Source organism: Vulpes lagopus, chromosome 2 (genome assembly GCF_018345385.1).
Source record: "Vulpes lagopus strain Blue_001 chromosome 2, ASM1834538v1, whole genome shotgun sequence".
Lineage (NCBI taxonomy): Eukaryota > Metazoa > Chordata > Mammalia > Carnivora > Canidae > Vulpes > Vulpes lagopus.
Window position 1 is genome coordinate 17950812 of NC_054825.1, and position 24080 is coordinate 17974891.

At 38.4% G+C, this 24080-nt stretch overlaps 1 protein-coding gene across 9 annotated transcripts in view; it reads left to right on the forward strand.

Annotated features, from left to right (window-relative positions):
• The window catches only part of GPAM (glycerol-3-phosphate acyltransferase, mitochondrial), a 62748-nt gene that overhangs the window by 26381 nt on the left and 12287 nt on the right, over positions 1 to 24080 (forward strand). For 6 of the 9 annotated variants that reach the window (XM_041746230.1, XM_041746232.1, XM_041746231.1 and 3 more), the window contains 12 exons: positions 860 to 990; positions 2115 to 2237; positions 5570 to 5643; positions 8331 to 8444; positions 10362 to 10508; positions 11477 to 11573; positions 12224 to 12360; positions 14655 to 14754; positions 15270 to 15482; positions 19332 to 19445; positions 20714 to 20799; positions 22214 to 22329. In XM_041746230.1, the coding sequence (XP_041602164.1) occupies positions 889 to 990; positions 2115 to 2237; positions 5570 to 5643; positions 8331 to 8444; positions 10362 to 10508; positions 11477 to 11573; positions 12224 to 12360; positions 14655 to 14754; positions 15270 to 15482; positions 19332 to 19445; positions 20714 to 20799; positions 22214 to 22329 (1423 nt within the window). In that variant the 5' untranslated portion in view covers positions 860 to 888. Of the gene's footprint in view, positions 1 to 2; positions 28 to 55; positions 208 to 859; positions 991 to 2114; positions 2238 to 5569; positions 5644 to 8330; positions 8445 to 10361; positions 10509 to 11476; positions 11574 to 12223; positions 12361 to 14654; positions 14755 to 15269; positions 15483 to 19331; positions 19446 to 20713; positions 20800 to 22213; positions 22330 to 24080 lie in introns of those variants that run through there. The other 3 variants (XM_041746226.1, XM_041746225.1, XM_041746235.1) reach the window with 3 other exon arrangements.

The following is a 24080-nucleotide window of genomic DNA, read 5'->3' on the forward strand; positions in this document are numbered from 1 at the left end:
AGAAGCGTGAAGAGCTTTCTGGGCCAGGTGCGTTGCTTTACTGTTCTCTCAACTGGCCAATTACGCTAGGTTGATGCGTTACATCGTTAAGGACGTACCGGGTGGTTGTGGCAAGGATGCTGGTTACCGCAGCAAACCCACCTGGGGAGTGACACTGTTACCCTGGACGTGACCTTTCAGAGTTTTAAGGGAATACTTTAAGGACTGGTGAGAAATAGCCGAGAGCTAAGGCAATTTGAGAATTCTGTTAGGGAGTTTTTGTATTTTAGGTTAATCTCTGTTTTCTTTAGCAGCTCACTGTTCATGAACATTTTCCTTTAGGCTTATTGAAAAGGGGGAAAGCTTTTAAATCAGGTTATTTCAAGACAGTGTTGGTTTTGACTTAGAGCCCTGTAGGTGTATTAAAAGTGCAAATATTGCATTTAAGGCAAAACAAAAAAACTGGCCGCTTAATTCAAGTGGGAAACTTGAGAGTATGTAAGACCAAAAATTCCCAGCACATAATTTTAAAAAAGTACTTGTGTGCATACACATAACTTTTATTTAATTAAATAAGCACATGCCTTCATCCTTCCGGAATTCTTGGTCACGTACCTGAAATAAGCTGTTATTTACCCTTGCACATTCATGGCTATTTTTTTCAGGATGTCTAAGGATACAAATGTTGATATATAAAAAAAAAAACAGAATAGTTTACTGGAGTTGTTGAGTTTAAACACATCAAAGTCTACCTTTACACATTGACTGAACATGGTAGAAGTACACCAGTAGTTCACTTGGCATCCTATGATGGAACAAAATAATTTGCCACCTGGATTAGTCATTAAATTTAAATGGTGTATTTTTTTTTTTTTAATAGCACATGATTTGGAAGTTACTCTTTGTGACATGGATGAATCTGCACTGACCCTTGGCACAATAGATGTTTCTTACTTGCCAAATTCATCTGAATACAGTGTGGGTCGATGTAAGCATGCAAATGAAGAATGGGTAAGTTTAATATGGTAAAAATTCAACCTAAATATGTTTGTTTCAATGTTTATGAAGGAAGCTAGAAGCAACATAATATCAAATAGAAGTTAATAGCCAAAGAAAGTGCCTCCAGCTGTTACAAGATATATTTATGAAGCCTAATATTTAAATATTGTTATGATTTTATGTTAATTGGGAAGAAAAAATTGGGTGGGATATTTAAGCACCGTGGTTATGTTAAAAAGCAAAATATTTTGCATAGAAAAAAAAAACAACTAGGAGTTGTTTTGGATGGTGTCCTATAAGATACTTTCTGTGTCTATTTACCATAATGTAATAATGGATTTTGCAATGGAAATAAAGTTTAAAAAAAAATAAAAGCAGGAAATAAATATTAGTATGAATCTCAGTTCAAAGGACATGCATTTCCTTGTATTGTTTTTGTTTTGACGTAACGTGGCATGTTTAAAATGTTTCCTGAACACTATCTGCTTTATATAAAAAATGATGTCAGAGTTTTGAGGCTTTTTGGCTTACTTTTGAGAATACTATATCCATGGGATTTGAGCTACTTACGAACTCAATGAGCAAAATGTTTAGAACAATGAGTAGAATTTGACCCTAATTGGACAGTATGGCTATGATGTAAATTCCAGCCTTTAAACTCTGTTGTCAGGATAAAGGAATGTTATATAAGTTTACCTTGTTTTTTGTTTAAAATATTTTAAGCTGTAAATGACAAGTTACTGGCTGTTTAAGGCTTTGTAGTGGTTTTGTGGGAGTCTGTGATTGGAGAGGGATAAGGTTGATTATTAGCATATGGATCCAGGAGTCTGGTTTTGTTCATCCTGGTGTTGTCACAGGCTGCTTAACCTTGTACAACTGTTTTTGAACCTTTGTGCAGTGGACCTTGCTATTACTCTTAGGTGCTTACTTTTTGCTTGTGTTCCAAGTTTTGTTCCAAGTGTTGATGATGGAGGGGAGTACCATGAAGGAAAATTACTCTGAGAAACTTCTACTACCCAAAGAAACCTAAGTCCTAGGTTTCTCTCCTATCTGAAATATCTTAGTTTTAGAGACCCCAAGTGGACAAATAGAGTTCTCTTGCCATTCAGACCCTTTTTTTCATTAACATTTATTAGGGTGAGTGTGGTTTCAGACCTACTGTCTTCAGATCTGCAACCTTAAAATGGAAAGAAAGCCTAATGAGCCGGAAAAGGCCATTTGTTGGAAGATGTTGTTACTCCTGTACTCCCCAGAGCTGGGTAAGAATGTTACTGCTTGTTGACCTTTAATAAACACAGTGAAATTCCAGCTTTGTGTGAATTTTATTATTGGATAGTTTGAATGGACTTAGTTCATTTTTAGAACTTAGGCCCATGTGTATAAACCAAATATTCCAAGTAACGATGTTGACTCAATTTTTCTTTCCATTCATTTTTTTTTTTTTCAGTAAATATTGGTCAAACAGTTGATGATAAGTGATAATTTGGTTCTTTTTTAGTTTCTTTCTTTCTTTCTTTCTTTCTTTTTTTTTTTTTTAAAGATTTAATTTATTTATTTGAGAGAGAGAAATGTGTGCTTGAGAGCCTGTGAGGAGGAGCACTTGGAGAAACCGACTTCTTGCTGAGCTGCATTCTGGAGTCATGATGTTAGCTGAAGATGGACGCTTAACTAACTGAGCCACTTAGGTTCCCCAGTTCTTTTTAAGTTTAGCAGGACTTTAGGGGAAGACTAGTAGATCTTTTAAATTACTCTTTCTAAAGAGTTTAATAGGAACCTTCATATAACTTCTAGATGTTGAACTTTAACTTAATCTTAAAATCCTAGCAAGATGAACAAGAGATAGCAGGACAGAGTGAAGTTTTAAAGATGTGGCTCTGTCCTACTCTCCTTTTGCTAAGTTTCTGTTGAGGGGGAGGACAGGTAGGGAGGATGGGTATCTGTTGACTATGATAGTGAAGGATGGTTATGAAAATGTTAGGATGGGGTGCCTGAGTGATGCATTCAGACAGACATATGACTCCTGATTTCTGCTCAGGTCATGATCTCAGGGTTGTGAGATCGAGCTCTGCTTCATGCTCTGCTGAGTGTAGTCTTTGGAGTCTGAGATTCTCTCTCTCTCTCCCTCTCAATAAATAAATAAAAATCTTTTTAAAACATAAGGGGTGCCTGGGTGCACCCCTTAGTAGGTTAAGCATCTGCTTTCGGCTCAGGTCATGATCTCAGGGTCCTGGGATCCAGTCCTGTGTCTGGCTCCCTGCTCAAGGGGGAGTCTGCTTCTCCCTCTCCCTCTGCTCCTCCCCCCCATTAATGCTCATTCGCACGTGTGCTCACTTTCTCAAATACATAAATAAAATTTTCAAAAAAGTGTTAGGATAAAATTTTATTTTATTTTTTTAAAGATTTTATTTATTCGTGAGAGACACACAGAGAGAGGCAGAGACAATGGCAGAGAGAGAAGTAGGCTCCATGCAAGGAACCTGATGTGGGACTTGATTTCGGATCCTGGGATCATGTCCTGAGCCGAAGGCAGACACTCAACCGCTGAGCCACCCAGGCGTCCCAGGATGAAAATTTTAAATAGAATGTGTATGGGTTTGTTGCTTGTATTTTGGTGAAATAAGCACATCATGCAAAATCTTCCACATTACAGTTTAAGTATTTGAATAATCAGTTGGATGAAAAGTAAGCCTCTGTTGCTAATTTGCTAGAGGGATGAATTAGCACAGGAATGTAAAATCTAATGTGCCTGTGTTCTTGGGCAGTAGAATTACCTTTTAAAAGGTATGCCTGGTGGATGCCTGGGTGGCTCAGCGGTTGAGCACCCACCTTCGGCCCAGGGCATGATCCTGGAGTCCCAGGATCGAGTTCCATATTGGGCTCCCCGCATAGTGCCTGCTTCTCTCTCTCTGCCTGTGTCTCTGCCTCTCTCTCTCTCTCTCTCTCTTGAATAAATAAATAAAATCTTTAAAAAAGAAAAAAAGGTATGCCCGTATGTTAAGCTCTCTCTGGGATGGGATAGTTACCAGGATAGAAATTCTGCCTTTTGAGTGCCTTTCATTTATTGACATTGCTTATAATCTGTGTAGAGAGCTAACTCTCTATGTGAGTTTTCTACTCAGGGTTGTAGATTCTGAGTTGTATAAAGGGATTCACTAATTTGGGAGAGATTTGTGTGGGACCCAGGCAGTTTATGTTCAATATTCTGGTCTGCTCAAGAATATCTTAGTTATAGATACTGTTCCTCTTAAATCACAAGTGCCTTGTTGCAGGAATTTGGTAGTATTGAAGGACCATGATATTTCTAGTCTAGAAGTAAGGCTAGTTCAGATGAATAGGCCAGTAGAAATACAAATTTAAATAAACGATCATGTGGCTTTGACTTTAATGCATTCTTTTTTTTTTTTAAAGATTTTTTTGAAAAGAGAGCGAGAGAGAGTGAGCGAGTGCACATGTATGCACAAGCATGAGGAAGGGGCAGAGGCAGAAGGAGGGAGAGCCCCAAGCAGATTTTTTGCTGAGGACGGAGCCTCATGGAGCTTGATCCCATGACCCAGAAATCAGGGACTGGCCAAAAACAAGAGTCCAGTGCTCAATTGACTGAGCCACCTAGGGACCCTGACTCTAATATGTTCTTAAGTCAAGAGATAGTATAGGAAATTATTTGGTGGTGGGAGGGGTGTTTTGGGGTGGCATAGATGAATTGTATAGTAAATAATTGATTTTTGTGCTTAAATACAGAACCTGATGGAGTTGAATGTAAAGTTCTTCCTTTGGCATGTTTATTCAAAATAATTTTAAACAGTTTTTAAATAGTGATTTTTTGATATTTGTTATCCTTTCTCTGATATCTTGTTTTCCTTATCTCTAAAGAGATTCCACATAAATATTTTTATATTTTCTATCGAAGGTACATTATGCTTTCCCAGCATTTATTTGTTGAATGTTTTCTTTTTGTCCACACTGCTAAAGCTACAGATTCTCTTTTCAGCAGAACTATCTCTGAATTACCCTTTAAGGTTTCCCGTACAAAGAGTGACATCTAGCCATACACTTTCCAATTAAGTAAACAGTCATTTTAAAGAAATAGAAAGACCATACTCTTTCCAGCAAGATGTAGATTTGAAAATTAAAGTGTCTGTCAGCCTCAATTTTCCTATCTGTAAAATGGGGATAATAATTATTGTGTCAGGATTATTGCCAGATTTAGTTATCTAATGATAACTACATGGTACTTAGCATGATATTTTTGCATTTGGAGAACACTGAAATCTCCAGTATTCCTGGCAGTGATTTAACAAGCTTTCAGTAGTTTCAACCCTTTTGGGTTGGAGATAAGGGAGTGAGGCAGGAAAGGGAGGCACAATTTCCTTTGCAAGGTAGTGGGAAGCCTTAGTTCTGAGCTTGTGACCTTCTTTGAAGGCTGAAAAGTACTTTTTTTTTTTTCAACAAAACATAATTTTTCTTCATCACTTAGATTTTTGAAGCAATGCTTAACTTTAAACTGAGTTATAAAGGTTATCAAGAAGTAGTTATGTGAGCTCTTCACCAGCAGTCCAGTTGTATACTTATGTCTACATTTTGTTTCATGTAGGATAAATTTTTCAACTCCAGTATCCCATCTTTGGGTTTGCGGAATGTTATTTATATCAATGAAACTCACACAAGGTAAAAAGAAATTTCTTTTATTTCTAATACCTCTCAAAAGAAATGCTATAATGATGAATGGATATATTCTAAGAGGAATCTCTTCATCTTTTTTAAAGCTAATAGAATTGAGCTTTGGATACAAGGGGTTTTATCTAAAAACTGGAAGCAGCACAGCCCCCTGAGCAGCCTGTTACTATTACACTTTGTAATGATTTAGTAACTATTTTGGGAGAGTGTAGATTCTCTTAATAGCTTTCTTTTTTTTATTTGTATATTGATTTTATATCTGAAGTGTGCCAAAACGATAAAAGATTTGTCTGAGGAAAGAGTAGTTTCAAATGTCTTATCTATTATTATTTTATACTTAAAAATTGAAATTAGCCTAATTTATGGAGTTTTAAAAGATGTGTTCCTGCATTGAGCAAATGTTCTTTGATTTATTAGGTTAAGATTTTCTTTAGAATTCTTCGAGACTTCAGGCACACTGAAGATGGAGATGGGCTGTTAGGCATCTGAGCCAGAGAAAAGAGGCTTTGTTTTATGTGAATCTAGGCTAGGGGGAAGGGAGGGGGAAGGGAAGGTTGTGTGAATGTCTGTGAGGCAGAAGAGAATGGCAGCCAAAAATGCTGCCAGTCCTTACAACTAATTCTAAGAGTAAATGCCTGGAGTGGGTCAGCAAGTAGGTTCAGGTGATGAGACATGCTTGAAATTCTGTGAAAAATTGATCCAAAAAAGCCAAGTACTTAAATTTGAAGGCTTTCTGATGTTACTGCTCATATTTTGGTGATGAGATTATAAGTGAGCGTGACAATACCTGCATATAAAAGTTCTTTTTTTTTTTTTAATAGAACCAAAGTCAAGGGATGTATTTTTCCCCATTCCCATGCTACTCTTTTTTTCTGTCTTAAGTTTAAAGGAGAGAGGAGAAATTCTGGCCCACTATTTTTTTTTTTTTCTCCCTATTTGACTTAAGGAAAATCTCATAGGGTCTCTTCTTGTTTAAGTAGCCATTTTATGTATAAAGTCAAAGGGTTCATTTGTTGTCCTCAGTTGGAGGCAGTAAAGTAAAAAAAAAAAAAAAAAAAAGCATATGCTGTACTGACTAGGCAATCGGAAACCAGTCTGTGTGATGAGCTGCCTCTGCAGTTGAGCTGGCTACTTAGCTTTTTCTCTGCATGTTACATGGAGCAAAGCCTAGACAGTTTTATAAACACACACACCACACACTCCCCCCCACCACACACACACAAACTCAATCCATTGCAAAAGGATTTCATCAGGAGCTGGGACTTTGCACATTCTAATAACAGTTCTGGGGGATCCCTGGGTGGCGCAGCGGTTTGGCGCCTGCCTTTGGCCCAGGGCGCGATCCTGGAGACCCGGGATCGAGTCCCACGTCGGGCTCCCGGTGCATGGAGCCCGCTTCTCCCTCTGCCTGTGTCTCTGCCTCTCTCTCTCCCTCTGTGACTATCATAAATAAATAAATTAAAAAAAAAATTAAAAAAAAAAAAAACAGTTCTGAAAGTGCTCACTCAAGGAAGAATTTAGAAGTAAACACTTAACATAGTGGGTCAAGTTTGCAGAGAAATGAGACAGAGGAAAGGAGGTAGAAAAAGAATATCCGGAAAAAAGGTGAAGGAATGAGCAATTCATCAATAGTTCTTCCTCCAGTTACTTTTCCTCAACTGAGGGCTTTTCAAAATTCATGAATTTATATTTGAAATCCATTTGAATGTGCTTATGAGGAAATGATAGTGAGGCATTATATAATCATTACAAATGGTTTCAAATCCTTGCATGTGAAGGTTTGTAGCATTTTTATTTTGTGGTCTCTGTCCCCAAAGCCCTATATAAGTAACACATAGTCAGCAACACTGATGGGAATGTGTCCTAGGCACATTCAAATATGGGGGGGAAAGGTAAGAATTTCTGGCTTTGTAAGCCCAGTATACAAATGTTTAGACTGTACTTGAGCTATGCTTGACTTTTCTCAACTAATCAGCCTTGTCAATTCAATATGAGAGTCAGTGATACCTTAGATTAAAAAAAAAAATTAACTTTAATAAAAAAATAGCCCTTTGTGTAGAAAAGACTTCCAAACTTTTTCTTTATAGCTCACAGTTAAATATATAGATCTCATTCAACATACTTGCTTTTTTTTTTTTTTTTTTTTAATTTTTTATTTATTATGATAGTCACAGAGAGAGAGAGAGAGAGGCAGAGACACAGGCGGAGGGAGAAGCAGGCTCCATGCACCGGGAGCCTGATGTGGGATTCGATCCCGGGTCTCCAGGATTGCGCCCTGGGCCAAAGGCAGGCGCCAAACCGCTGCGCCACCCAGGGATCCCAACATACTTGCTTTTAACAATGTTTTAATAAAGTAAGACATTTTTATTTCTTTTGTTTTTATATTTGGTTTATTATTTGGCAGAGTAAAAACCAGGCATTTTTTTTTAAAACCAAGCATTTTAGTACACAAATTCCAAGTTGAAATTTTAGTTGAGAGTACATGAAAGAAATCTGGAATGAAACTGTCTATGCAAATCATTCTGAACTACTCCGGAGAATTTGCTATAGTATGCCACGTTTCAGGAATAGATGAAACAAGGGTTTGTTTTTATGGCAGGGAAACTACTGTATACTTCAAGCAACTTTTTTTAGGTCTTCTTAGTCTACTCTCTGCTAAGTCTTTTTTCACATTGCAGGCACCGAGGATGGCTTGCAAGACGTCTTTCTTATGTGCTTTTTATTCAAGAGCGAGATGTCCATAGAGGCATGTTTGCCACCAATGTGGCTGAAAATGTACTGAACAGCAGTAGGTAAGGGTAAGGATACTATTGTAAGGGGAAGAGGCAGGGATGGGGTGAGGGAGTGGGGGATCAATTCCTTTATTAACCTTTAGTTTCTCTGGGACTCTGTCTTAAGTGGGATTTCCATTTCCAAATGTTAAATGTTAAACTACAAGGGAAAGCAAGGAAAGGCAGGAAAACAGGTGGTTTTGCGAATAGTAGTCTTGTTTTATGCATTAACAATCAAATGGAGACAGAACATAAAGACTCCTAACTCTGGGAAACGAACTAGGGGTGGTGGAAGGGGAGGAGGGCGGGGGGTGGGGGGGAATGGGTCATGGGCACTGAGGGGGACACTTGACGGGATGAGCACTGGGTGTTTTTCTGTATGTTGGTAAATTGAACACCAATAAGAATTAATTTATTAAAAAAAAACAATCAAATGGGCTTCTAATATGTGAAAGGTGAGTTAGAATTCAGAGATGCACATACCTAGTTCTGTTAAGTTTTCTTTAATATGAATATTTGGGACATTATATTTCCTATCTTATAGCTGAAAGAGAAGTGCATTTGCTATTTCAGTTATTGAGTACGTAGGTACAAATTTTTGTGCTAGAAAATCCTTCCCAGAAATTTTAAGAGAATAAAATTCTGTCCTTGGTCTCAGAAGAGCTTGCTTACAAATGGGAGTGACTTGAACTCAGAGTGGGGAAATAAATCATTCTCAAGTTTAAGTGTTAGAGTATGGGAGTTTGCAGGAAGGTCAGTCTCTGCTCCACCTCATTGGTATGGCCCATGTAGGTATCTACCTGGATTTAGGGACCAGAAATCAGAGTGGTTAGAAAGACTGCTTTGAAATGCAGGCCCTATGCTGTGGTTGTTGAGGCCTGAACAGTGGTGGCACATAGTAGGTACTCAGTAAAGAATGAATGAATGAATGAATGAATGAATGAATGAATGAATGAATGAATAAGAAAATAGTTGATATGGAGATTTAGTTATCTTCTCAATTACTTGTAAAAAACATGCCTGGCCAGATTGAAATGAAGGTATTAAAGGAATAGGCTGAAGGTGCATCAGTGTCCTATGTAATTGATCTTTTGTATTAATGAATTATGGGACTATGTGGGGTTTTGCTGTGTACTAGTATGAAATCAGCAGCGGTGGGAGAAAAATGTAATTATTTGAAACTCCTTTGGGTTATTGTATATTCTGTTTTCTAGGTAAAAACCTTTAAGTATGTTTCATTCCATTGCCTGTTTTGACTAATAACTAGGATATTAAAAGTGATTTAAGGAGGTTTAACCTCACATGTTGTTCCCTAAGTCACATGGAAGATTTACAAAAACTAGGTTAAATCTTACCTCTTACTTTACCACTTATCACTGTGTGTTGTTTTAATCTTGAGCTATGACTTTCTTATATTAGTAAATTGATATGGGAAACACTTGTAAATATTTATACTCCTCTTTGATCCCTCCTAGAGAGTTTTACATATAGTTCTAATAAAGTCACAATATAAATGAGTAGTAAAGTCTTCAAGAAGAAAAATCACACTTCACCTTGGCAGGAGGCTTTGGATACCTCTGAGTTATATTCCTGAAAGGATAACCTTTCTTTCTCTCCCTCTGCTAGACTGCAACTTTGTATCCCTTGCAGGATACCTGGAACATTCAATTCATGTAGTTGTTAACCCAATGAATTTGAGTTAGATTCTTAAATCTGCCTTCCAGATACCTCAGAGATTCCTTGATTTAGGAGCGTAATATCCTTAATATTTAGTGGGCAGCCAAACAAAACATATCTAATTTGAGCTTATTTTCAGGTTCTATAAGTATATTAAGGAGATTTATAGCTTTTCTTGTGATTTATAGCTGTGATTTAGAAAATACTGAATGCAGAATGTATCCTAGAACCAGTTACATTGTCTTTCTGTTTTCAAATCAGAGTTCAAGAGGCAATTGCAGAAGTGGCTGCTGAATTAAATCCTGATGGCTCTGCTCAGCAGCAATCAAAAGCCATCAATAAAGTGAAAAAGAAAGCCAAAAGGATCCTTCAAGAAATGGTTGCCACTGTCTCACCAACAATGATCAGGTATTAAAAGGCAAAGCAAAAAGCTTTCCTTCAGAGCCATCTGGTTTTGAGCAAACAGGGACTGAACCATTGGACTTTCCTAGTGCAATGGTTTCCGTCCAAAGGAAGTTTGAGCATGTTCTGATGTTAAAACTAACTCCTTTTTATATTCTTATTCAGCTTCCATAGGAAGTAGCACTGTGGTAGGATTTGAGGTGCCTTAATCTTTGTTAATTGATAGCAACCATTGTACAGCAGCTGACATCTCTCTAGACTTGTGTGGTAGATTTCACATATCCATATCTTATAGAGTGTTGTTTTTTTTTTAAATATTTTATTTATTCATGAGAGACAGAGAGAGAGAGAGAGACAGAGAGAGGCAGAGACACAGGCAGAGGGAGAAGCAGGCTCCATGCAGGGAGCCCGACGTGGGACTTGATCCGGGGTCTCCAGGATCACGCCCTGGGCTGAAGGCGGCACTAAATCACTGAGCCACCCAGGCTGGCCCCTCCTCCCCCGTCCTTTTTTTAAAAGATTTTATTTATTCATGAGAGACACAGAGAGGTAGAGACATAGGCAGAGGGAGAAGTAGACTCCCTGGGGGAGCCTGATGCTGGACTCGATTCCAGGACCCCAGGATCATGAGCAGAGCCAAAGGCAGATGCTCAACCACTGAGCCACCCAGGTGCCCCAAAAGGGAGTAGTTTTGTACGGCATTCTGCTCACCTAAATATTCAGTTGATGATTTGCTTCTAAAGTGTAAAGTATGCTATTTGAGTGAAATGTAAGATTTAGTCTTTAATAAATACATGTATCTATACATATACATGTAAAAATCAGCTCTTTAATTCAGAAGTTCAGATACAGACATACACACTAAGTTGTTTATGAGCACTTTTAGGTTGTAGGTTCAGAAACTTTAGACAAAGGTCAGTTCTCTCTCAATGTATATAAAAATTTCCTTTTTTTCCTTTTTAAATTTCTTTTAGACTGACAGGATGGGTGTTGCTTAAACTGTTCAACAGCTTCTTTTGGAATATTCAGATCCACAAAGGCCAACTTGAGATGGTTAAAGCTGCAACTGAGGCAAGAATTTGTGTGATCTGTCATTCTGTTATCCCCATGTTTGTGGAGTGATGTTAGAGTTTTTTGTATGGAAATGTTCTCTTGTGTCCTGTGTGCATTCAACCCATTTGGAAGATTTCCCCCATGTGAGGTGACCACAGTAGTTGTACATTTGGGGAGGTGTGAGTAAAGGAGGACCTGCCAGTAATATGCTGGATTCCTTTTGTAAGTTACCTTGCAACAACTCTGAAATCAGGTAGAACAATCCGTATTTTTAATGAAGAAATAGAAGTGCAGATAAGGATTTCCCAATCATGGCTAGTGAGTGACTGCCCACGATTTCAACCCAAGCCAGGCTTGACTCTAAACCCTCTGCTCTTTTGACATGATCAGAGCTGCCTTTCCGAAGGTACATAAAGTCCATTTGAATTCTCGACTGCACTTCTCCTTTCCTAACTCATTGTTACTGTGGTGGTTGTTGCTTTCAGCTGTGGAAGTATTAAATTGGGAGAAATTAGTGGAAAATGTTTTTAAAGAATGAGTCATTGATCAATGAGCATTTGAGTGATTCTAACCAAATATAAAATTGCAATTGTACACAGATCAATGACTCATTGATTTGACATTCACATTTGAATTTTAAATTTGGCTTTTTTTTTTTTTTTTACTAGATGAATTTGCCACTCATATTCCTGCCAGTTCACAGATCACATATTGACTATCTCCTGCTGACTTTCATTCTCTTCTGTCATAACATCAAAGCACCATACATTGCTTCAGGCAATAATCTTAACATTCCCATCTTCAGGTAAGACCAGCTTATTTTGAATTTTAGGGTAGTGGAAAGACTGTATGTTGAATATTTATTTTTTCATTATATGTCTTGAAACATGAAACCTGTTACTGTAAAGATGGTATTAGCTTTTTTACTTTTGCTATATAAGTAATGCATGTTTATTGTGAAAATTTGAAAAGTACAAAAAAGCATTAAGATTATTAACCATTATTTCTATGTTTTATGTGGGGTACTTGGTGAACTGTGAATAACTCAACTTCATTGGCAATATTTATCAGATGGTTAAAAGGCCATTAGAAAGATGAGCTAGCATATTGTATAAGGCTTGGCAGTAGGGGAAGGTGGGGTGGGTATAAGGGTTGTGGTGATGGTAGGAAGTATGTAAGAAGAACCATACCTGTTAACTTTGCCCCGATAATTTAGTACTGCTAGAACATGTAATAATTATAGCATGACACGAAAAGTATAAATTAGAGGTTTTTGGGAGAATGCAAGGCATTCCATTCAGAGGAAATAGTATGTGAAGAGGCTGAGAGGTTCAAATGCGTGGTATGGTCAGAAGGGCAGGCGATTCAGTGGGATTAGAATATGAGATGCAATTAAATGGTCAAAGGCCAGAAGTGGTCATTGCATAGGGAGTGAGAGCTAGATCAGAACCAAGAGTTTTTAAGCCAAGAGTTTATAGAGTGTATCCTGTAGTTGGGAAGTGGTCAGATTTGCATTTTGGAAAGTCATTCTGGATTAGAGGGATTTAGAACAATTCTGGCTCTATTGCAACTATTGCAATAGTTTAGGCAAAAGGTAATGAAGGCTTAAAATTTGTCGTGGTGCTCTTGGTAAGGAAGGCATAGAGTGGCCACTAAGAGTACTTAGGTGAATTTATAAGATGAAATGCTAGTCCACAGTGGGAGAGGGGGAAATGAGGGAAGAAGCCTCCCAGATATTTACCACCTGGTGACTGGGTAGACAGTAGAGCTGATCACCAATGGGGAATTGGTGAGGAGTAGGTTTAGTTGGTTTAGGACATTGAAGGCTCAAATTTCAAAGTATAGAGCATCTCTGAGGTCAGCTCTGAGCAGTCGGGAATAGAACGAGAATGGATTCACAGTAATTGGTGGGGGAGTGGACTGGCAGATTGTGCATGTAAGGAAGGTCTCACAAAGTGGCAGTGTGATTACCTTTGTGTGCTGTGAAGTTTTACCCTCAGCCTCACAGTCCAAGGAGCTCCTTCCTAATCCTTTGCTCAAAGTTCTATGGCTGACCAGACTCATGTGAATGGCTGAAGGGAGGCCATTCATTCATGTGTCAGTTGATACTTACCCAGCTATGTTTTAGACAAGAGTGAAGAAGGTAACATAGTCCTTGCCTTCAAATAGCTCTGTAGTTTTGCTCTCAGAGGATATTGAAAATGTATGTTGATATTGGTATTAATATCACTCTATTTGAAAAGGGGGATGCTCTGAGTTTGGAAAGGTTGACTTAAGTATTATAAAATTTCATTTCAATGTCAGAATCCGTCAGTGTCATAGAAAGAACCATAGGGTTGAGAAAAGAATCATTTTATCCCCCTGTAAGTGTATATGAAGCACATTTTTGTTTCATGTTTTGGGAAAATGGTTATGCTTGGTTTTGGTTTGATAAGATTATCCTTGTCTTACTGAGGCACTCTCTAAGCAGTACTTTCTTTTTTTCAAAAAGATTTTATTTGAGAGAGATTGCACACAAGCAGGGGAAGGGGCAAAGGGAGAGGGAGAAGCAGACTAAGCAGGGAGCCTGTCATGGGGTCAGTCCTAGGACCCTGGGATCATGACCTGAGCTGAAAGCAGATGCTTACCAACTGAGGGACCTAGGCGTCCCTAAGCAGTACTTTCCGAGAACATTTGCCCAAAGAGCTTCTGCCACATCACATTCATTTTGTAGTAAATGTGCCAAAGGTAGATTTCAGGATATCTAACAGTCAATGTCCTGAGATCTTTGACAGTTTTAAGATTTATCAGTATTTCATCATCCTCTTTAAATCTATAACACCATCTTTGCAGGGTAATATATTGTACAAACTTCTTTTAGTTTGGAACAGATGTTATTAGAGCTTCAGTACATGAAGTGATATTCTAAAGGCTGACAAATGATGCAAATGATGGAAACATGTCAATAACATGGAAAATGGAAAAAGGCTCATGTTTTCACTGTCAGCTCAAACAACACATGTGGTTTATATTCATGTGGCATATGTTTTGAAGTAACCTAGAATTTGTGTATCCTTACGTTTTTCTTTATAAATAACTAATGCATTCCTTAATTTGCAGTACCTTGATCCATAAGCTCGGAGGCTTTTTCATACGACGGAGGCTGGATGAGACGCCAGATGGACGGAAGGATATTCTTTATAGAGCTTTGCTCCATGGGGTATGTACATTCTCTCATTCTTTTTTTTTTTTTTTAAAGGTTTTATTTATTTATTCATGAGAGATACAGGGAGAGAGAAAGGCAGAGACACAGGCAGAGGGAGAAGCAGGCTCCATGCAGGGAGCTGGACGTGGGACCTGATCCCGGGTCTCCAGGATCACACCCTGGGCCGAAGGCAGCACTAAACCACTGAGCCACCTGGGCTGCCCACGTTCTCTCATTCTTAAAGCCCTTATGGTAGTTGTCACAGTAGAAGGAAAAAGAGACTTGATTGAGATTTAAAAAATTGTCTGAGAAATTATTTAAGTGGTTACTGTTTGGTTATGGGGCTGATGATTATTTCTGTTATCACCAAAATAGAGCATTGGAGGAGCTGGCTTGCTATTATTCATGAGTAAAATATTTTGTCAGTAGTGAAGTTACAGGTTTCTGTTTGTTTTAAGATTTAACTTGGGTAAGCTTCATCTAAGTTGGGTGGTCTTGAATTCACATTTTACATTCTCCTTCCATTCCAGCATATAGTTGAACTACTTCGACAGCAGCAATTCTTAGAGATTTTTCTGGAAGGCACACGCTCTAGGAGTGGAAAAACGTCTTGTGCTCGGGCAGGACTTTTGTCAGTTGTGGTAGATACTCTGTCTACTAATACTATCCCAGACATCTTGATAATACCTGTTGGAATCTCCTATGATCGTATTATTGAAGGTCACTACAATGGCGAACAACTGGTAAGAGGCTTGCTTTCCCAAAAGTGTTCTTCACTGTCAACTCTTTTGCTTTTAGATATAAGCTTTTGGAATCAATTAGGAATTTTTTTGCTATTATTTTATTTAAAGCACTGTGGGAGACATGGTAGCGTGGTCATACTGAGTAGCTCTTATCTTTTGTGTCAGTCTGATTGGTAGTGCTGACCTGCTGTTTTCCTGCACTTGGAGGGACTGACATGGTTAGATTTTCAGTGCTGGCCATGACTGTGGAATTGGGAAAGGCAAGAGCACTTGGCACTGAGTTGCCATCTCTACGACGGAGGGTTAAATGTAGTTCTCCCCAGGGTTTACAGTTTATGTGTGGGTTTTAAGTTCAGCCCGAAGGAGTGGTGGGATCACATCGAAAAAGCAACTGTGAACTCGTTTGATAAGTGGCAGTAATTTTTTAGTAAACTTTTTATTGAAGTAAGTGTAATAGTTGGAGAAGAATGCACAAATAAGAAGCATGTAGGTTGAATGATTGCAAAGTGATCACACTTGTGTAACTGGTATGCACAGCAAGGAACAATATGATCATGCCCCTAGGAACTGCCCCCCCCCCGCCCACCATGCCCCTGTCATCACTGTCCTCTCAGGGGTAACCACTTATCTGCTTATAGAATAGATTAATTTTGCCTATTTTTGAACTCTTACATAAATTAAATTATGTAATATATGGATGATCTTTTGCTTCTGGTTTTCTTTGCTCAAGCAGGCGTTTGTGAGATGCATCTGTGTTGTTGTGTTTAGCCATGTACCATGATCTGTTGAAAAGCAATTTGGTTTCTGTTAGTTATTTATTTATTTATTTATTTATTTATTTATTTATTTATTTATTTATTTATTTATTATTTATGATAGTCACAGAGAGATAGAGAGAGAGAGAGAGGCAGAGACATAGGCAGAGGGAGAAGCAGGCTCCATGCACCGGGAGCCCGATGTGGGGTTCGATCCCGGGTCTCCAGGATCGCGCCCCGGGCCAAAGGCAGGCGCCAAACTGCTGCGCCACCCAGGGATCCCTCTGGTTTTTGACTATGGTCAATCTTGTAGATTTCTCTTGATGACCATATATATGCATTTTGTTGGGTATGTACCTACAAGTGGAATTGCTGGGTCATTAGGTATATGTATGTTTGGCTTTAGCAGAAAATGCCAGTTTTCCAGATTGCTTTTATCGACTTCCCCGCATTATGAGAATTCCAGAGGGATTTTGTTTTGCTCTGATTTAGTGTAGAAGTCTTGGATAAAGTATTGGTTTTGAGCTTAACTGCCCCTAAAATGCCAGAAGTTCAAGGATACTAGATAATTAGAGGCTTTATTACTTTTTTAAAGATTTTATTTATTTATTTGACAGAGCGCACAAACAGGCAGAAGGGTAGGCAGAGGCAGAAGGAGAGGGAGAAGCAGGCTCTTGGCTGAGCAGGGAGCCTGACTCGGGACTTGATCCCAAGACCATGACCTGAGCCGAAGACAGATGTTTAACTGACTGAGCCACCCAGGCACCCCAATAATTAGAGGCTTTAAAGATGAAGTGATAGACCGGATTATCATCTGTGTTCCTCTTAGAAGACTCCTCCTTGAATTGGTCTGTGTTGAATATGTACACCACTCACCCTGTTTCATGAGGCCATATCTGCATCCTGTGTCCGTTAGAGGCCATGATTGTGCCTTATGTATATTAATATTCAGTAAATGTTACTAAATGAATAATTGGATTAAAGGCCACTGTGGGGCTAGATTTGGCATTCACTTGCCTAATACTGGATAGGCACCTGACCTATTTTTATCTGAGAACTGCAGAACAGTTCTCCAGCCTGTTGCATCATTTTTATCCTTCGTTAGTTTGCAATGGTATTTTTTCTTTTTTGTGTGTTTTAAATTTCAATTGCAGTATAATTAACATAGTATTATATTAGTTTCAGGTGCAGGTAATGGTGATTCAGCAGTTCTATACCTTCCTTAGTGCTCATTATGTTAAGTGTACTCTTAATCCCCTTTACCTATTTCTCCCATCCCCCCCACCTATCTCCCCTCTGGCAACCATCTGTTCTGTGTAGTTGAGGATCTGTTTGTTTCTTTGCCTCTCCTTCTCTTTTCCTTTTGTTCATTTATTTTGTTTCTTAAATTCCACATGTGAGTGAAATCATATGTATTTCTCTGACTGGTTTATTTTGCTTATAATTATACTCTATAGTATAATTATAAGCTCCATCATTGTTGCAAATGGCAAGATTTCATTCTTTTTTATGGCTGAATGACATTCTATTATGTATATATGCTGCATCTTTCTCCATTCAGCAGTCTATAGGGATTTAGGCTGCTTCCATACTTTGGCTGTTGTAAATAATGCTGCAATAAACATTAGGGTGCATCTATCCTTTTGAATTAGTGCTTTTGTATTTTGGGGTAAGTTCCCAGTAGTGTGTGATTATGGGATTGTAGGCTAATTCTGTGTTCAATTTTTTGAGGAACCTCCAATGGCTGCACAAGTTTGCATTCCCATCACCAGTACATGAGGGTTCTTTTATCTCCACATCGTTGACAAAAGTTGTTTCTTGTTTTGTTGCTAGCCATTCTGACAGGTGTGATACCTCTTTGCAGTTTTGATTTGAACTTCCTGATGATGTGTTGTTGGCATCTGCATGTCTTCTTTGGAGAACTATCTGTTCATATCTTCTACCATTTATTTTTTTGTTAAGGATTGATTCATTTATTTGAGAGAGAGAATGTATGTACCCCTACAGGGGGGGAGGGGAAGGGGCAGAGGGAGAGGGAAAAAGAATCAAGTAGACTGACTACCTGTGCTGAGCCTGGAGCCTGATGAAGGGCTTGATCGTATGATCCTGAGATCATGACTTGAGCCAAAACTAAGAGTTGGATGTTCAATGGACTGTGCCACCTAGGCACCTCTGCCCATTTTTAAAATTTTTTTCTTTTTTTGGTGTTGAGTTGTATAAGTTCTTTTATACATTTTGAATATTAACCCTTTATCTCATATGTCATTTTGCAAATATCTTCTTCCATGTAGTAGGTTGTCATTTAGTTTTGTTCAGTGTTTCCTTTGCTGTGCAGAAACTTTTTTACTTTCATGTAGCCCTAATAGTTTATTTTTGTCTTTATTTACCTTGTCTTGAGACCTGTCTAGAAAAATATTGGTATGACCAGTGACAGAGAAATTATTGCCTGTGCTCTCCTCAAGGATTTTTATCATTTCAGGTCTCATGTTTAGTTCTTTAATGCATTTTGAGTTTATTTTTTGTGTATTTTTTTGTGTATGGTGTAAGAAAGAGATCCAGTTTCAATTATTTTGCAAGTAGTTGTCCGGTTTTCCCAGCACAATTTGTTGAAGACAGTTTTTTTTACCATTGCATATTCTTGCTTCCTTTGTTGAAGATTAATTGACCATATAATTATGCGTTTATTTCTGGACACTCTATTTTGTTCATCTATGTGTCTGTTTTTGTGCCAGTACCATAGTTTGCAGAGGTGTTTTTGTGAGTGGTGTAAACAGTGTGCTAAATGAATTAGTGTTCTGGTTTTCACTGACCAAACTGTCTCTCCCCATAAAAGGATTATGTCTTTTTGCGTCTTTGCATGCTAAGCATTTATGACAGGTATCAGTCAATGAATACTTTTCCTTCTTTATCCATTGTTGTCTCTTTTAATACAAACATCTAGTTTCCATTAAAAAAAAAAAATGGTGGGCACCTGGGCTCAGTTGATTTAAGCGTCCAAGTAATAAGTGAATGAATGAAATGGCATTTTTTGGGTAACAGAATACCTTGTTAGCTTTATTTCTTACCATGCTGTTCTTTCAAAATTGGCATTCAGGGAAAACCTAAGAAGAATGAGAGCCTTTGGAGCGTAGCTAGAGGAGTTATCAGAATGTTACGAAAAAACTATGGATGTGTCAGAGTGGATTTTGCACAACCATTTTCCTTAAAGGTGAGTATTTATTGGAACGAAGCAGTATTAAAGTGCTGGCATAGCTCTGTGTCAGAAGATGTGGGCTTTGGTTCTGTCTCTACTGCCTCCTCTCTGTGTGACCTTGGTATCTTCTCTTATAAAATGAGAGCTATGTCAAAATTGGCATTTCCTAAATTTTCCCACCCAAGTGTGCCTATTGACAAAGGACAGTAAATGTCTATCTCTGGGCGATGCCAGCATCAACATTTTTTGCTATTGTTTCTTTCTTAGTTCATGAGAATTCTGCACATTGATATACGTTGGTATCTTATAGTATGTTTTAAAATTGTCTTTAGAGGAAATTTTTTCAAAACCTGCCCCTAAAACCTGGGTAAAATCGACAGTCTAGGACCATGTTCTGTTCTACCGAGTGGAATGCAGCATGCATACATTCAAAGGCACGGTACCGTTTGTGTAGAAGCCTGGTGCTGGTGGGTCCCTGAGGTCCTGGCAGTTTTTCTTTCCTGAGATCACTGAATCAGTCCAGGAGAAGGGAGAAGAACGAGTAAGGGAATTGGGAGCCCAGGGACAGGGAGCAGAGGCCTCCTTTTCTTTTTCGTAGTTTTTCTTTAAAGATTCTGACTGTGGTGCTAGGTGCTTTCAAGAATCTTGTCCTTTCTTAACCACTTTATCTCTTCAAAATTATTGTACAGCTTCTCTATACTGTTAGGATTTGCTTTTGGATTAAGGTTCTTTTGAATATTATGTGACTTTCAGGTTGTCAGATTTCCTTTAAAAAGCAGGGTTGTGTTGATTATCATTATGATTATTATTATCACTATCATTATGATAACACAACCATGATTTTTAAAAGCATGGTTATAAGCATTATATTTTTAAATATAATATTGGAAATGTCAGATAGTTTTGTGTAGATATGAGAAAAGTTCTTGGTAGGGCATGCAACTCTTCATCTCAGAGTTGGGAGTTCAAGCCCCACGTTGGGTGTGGAGCCTACTTAAAAAAATTTTTTTTAGCTAAAAAAATATGTAATTTTGCTTAAGCATTCATTGTCCCATCCTTTGTATCATCAGTCCTTAGATTTCATGCTTGCCAACATTGTAGGTGTCGTTCTACACTTTTGAAGGTAGTTTAGGATATAGAAAGTTCTTCCTGCTCTGTAGCATGGCTCATTTTATAAACCACTCCCTTTTTGTTTTTTGAAGATTGAATTATATTTTATATAGGCTTATGTAAGCAAGACAATGGAAGTTAATGATTGTATTGTATTCCCTCCCCACCTCCAGGAATATTTAGAAAGCCAAAGTCAGAAACCTGTATCTGCTCCACTTTCTCTAGAGCAAGCATTGTTGCCAGCTATACTTCCTTTAAGGTAAGATTTGTGGACGTTTTTTATACTACCTAAACTATCAGATAATCTATTACTTCTGGCATTGTACAGAAAGATAGATTTTTTTCTTTTTGTTACAATTTGCTTGCTTGTACAACTTTTATTTTCCCTGGAGTTAATTATAGCTTAAATTTGTCAATGTTTACTTCTTTATGTACTAAACTCAAACTCATCCCCAAATTCTTCTAAAGAATTTTTTTAAATAATAAATTTATTTTTTATTGGTGTTCAATTTGCCAACATACAGAATAACACCCAGTGCTCATCCCGTCAAGTGCTCCCCTCAGTGCCCGTCATCCATTCACCCACCCCCCCACCCTCCTCCCCTTCCATCACCCCCAGTTCGCTTCCCAGAGTTAGGAGTCTTTATGTTCTGCCTCCCTTTCTGACATTTCCCACCCATTTTTTCTCCCTTCCCTTTTATCATCTTTCACTATTATTTATATTCCCCAAATGAATGAGAACATATAATGTTTGTCCTTCTCCGATTGACTTATTTCACTCAGCATAATAGCCTCCAGTTCCATCCATGTTGAAGCAAATGGTGGGTATTTGTCATTTCTAATGGCTGAGTAATAGTCCATTGTATACAGAAACCACATCTTCTTATGCATTCATCTTTCGATGGACACCGAGGCTCCTTCCACAGTTTGGCTATTGTGGACGTTGCTGCTAGAAACATCGGGGTGCAGGTGTCCCGGCGTTTCATTGCATCTGTATCTTTGGGGTAAATCCCCAGCGGTGCAATTGTTGGGTCGTAGGGCAGGTATGAAGAATGAGCACATTCTCATTTTCACATCCTCACTTTGGGTAACTTTTCTCTTGGTCTGTTAAAGGCTAGTGAAGTAATGCATTTTCATATCAGTCTGGAGGCTTTTGATTATTTGTGTTCTAACATCTTTTTGATTGTGTGAATCAGGTATGAGTTCTTACTTGATTTATACTTTTGAGTGTTGGAACTGAATTCCTTTTGGTAGTAGCATAGGTTATGCGTATTGTACCTAAGTGCAGTGTATAGAAGAATTCCTATGTAGATTTTCTAGAATTTAAGTTGAATCGTAACTTAGCAAAATTAAATATTAAGCCCTTCCCTTAATGTGTTCAATTTTAGAAATGTCTTAAATGAGGTATCTTGCTTTTTTCAGCCAGTGGATTTTGGAAGTGATGTATCAATAGATTACCTAGTCATGACTCAATAAAATCTTTTGGTCAGGAGAGTATACTACATATATAAATATAGTAAGGCATATTGTGGAGGGAAACAATGCATATAAATCTATTTGTGGTTTAAATTTACATTATAGAGTAATTGAAAGCATTTAAGACATTTATGCCTTAGTTTTGGATAGTTTGGTTAAAAGAGCTTGTAGAGTCTAATTAAAACAATTCTTTTCAGACCCAGTGATGCTGCTGATGAAGGTGCAGACACATCCATTGATGAGTCCAGAAATGTAACCGATGAATCCTTCCGAAGAAGGCTGATTGCAAATCTGGCTGAGCACATTCTCTTCAGTAAGCACAGTACCAAACCCTTTAATTCTGCAGTTGAGACCCAGCGTGGGGCAGGGCGCACCACACTGATTTTAGAACCTGCTGCAGTTAGGTTCTGCTTCTGGTGCCATTACCTACTACATAGGTGGTGATGGCAAGTTATTAGAAGGTGATGCTTTGGGGATTTGAAATAATTGGGTAAAACATCACACACAGTGCCTGATAATTAGTAGGTGCTCATATGATGAGTCTTATGCTTTTTACAAATGAGTACTGTCACAATGATTTATTGCCTCTTTTGTTCATGAATTTGTTTCTTTGAACTAATTAGTAGTATATTGCATGTGGGTTTATAGTTGCATGTCCCTTTCCCCTGCTGACCCCATGATCATTTTTATCCAGCAAATATTGAGGGGCTGTCGTGTGTGCATACAGCTTTGTTTCAGCCATGGGGGATACAAATGGAATAATTAGCAGTTCTGCATGAGCTTATGCTCTTCTTGGTGGCATAGCCGTGCACACGTAATTCAAGTGGATGTGAGCCAGAGCAGAGTGAGTTGAGTGCAGAATTAGCCGTCTCTGAGTCCCAAATGACAGTGTGTATCATGTGGTAGAGTCTGCTTTAAAATCCTGTGGCAGTGGCAGTGGTAGCGGTGAGGTCCCTTGGTGCACAGCCCAGGTGGGCTCTCCTTGTTATTCTCTGAGCCTCACTCCCAGTGAGGCCAGACTCTCAGCACTTCCTGGCAACACCAGTGTGGGGGCTTCCTCACCTCCTCTCGCTCCTGCCACTTCAGCTGCTCCTGCTCTTGCTTCACCCGAGGTCAGGGTATTCTTTCTTATGCACCTCTATTTGCGTCTCTTTCTTAAATTCTGATGCTAGAAATAATACACCTATAATGTGGAAAAGTTGGAAGATAAATAAAAAATCCCTTACTTAGATAACCAGGGATGTTGCTGTGTAGTCTCTAAAAATGTTTTGTATTGCACTGTTTTGCATTTATAACACAAATATTTATTCATTTTTTTAAAAACTATTTATGAATATTCTTTTTAATGGCTATAAATGTGGTAGTTGGTACTTTTTTTTGTTTTTCAAACGCTAGAGACAACACTGACTGTGAGTGAAGTATTCGTGAATTCATTATTATCTCAGAAAACTCACAGTGTGTTTGTTTCAGATTATTCCATAGATGTTCTTATATTTGATTTATGTAATTATTTCCTACAAATTCTGAGTATTGGGTTATGGACTATGGTCATTCTCAAATATATTTTTGCCCTCTCCCTCCATATCTCTACCTGGCAGGTGGGTCATTGCCTCCTCAGCCCAGTGAGTGAGGCAGCATTTTCATCTTACCAATGAGGAAGCTACGGCACGGGGGTTGAAGTAATTTCCCCCCAAGTTATGAAATTAGTCAGTTTTAGAAATTAGAGTTTAGTCCAGATTTTCTGACTTCAAATCTACTACCCCTTCTCCCACTGCACATCTGTTTTACTGTGATGGTGAATCTGCCTGCAAGAGGAAGGCTGTAGTGATGCAGCTACTAGAACAGTAGAGATGCAGCTACTAGAGTACTAAGTCAAACTCAAAAGTGGGAGACCCTGTAGAACTGCCAGAACGGCTTCTGCTTTGGGTCTTGGTATTTCCATAAAGGTGTCTCTCGGTCATTCAGTAACTAAATTCCACTGGCCTGTTTGGAAAGTGGAGCTGTCTTAGGCCAGATTCTGTTACATCATCATAGTGATCTCTACGGAGGATCTGTTGGCCAGAG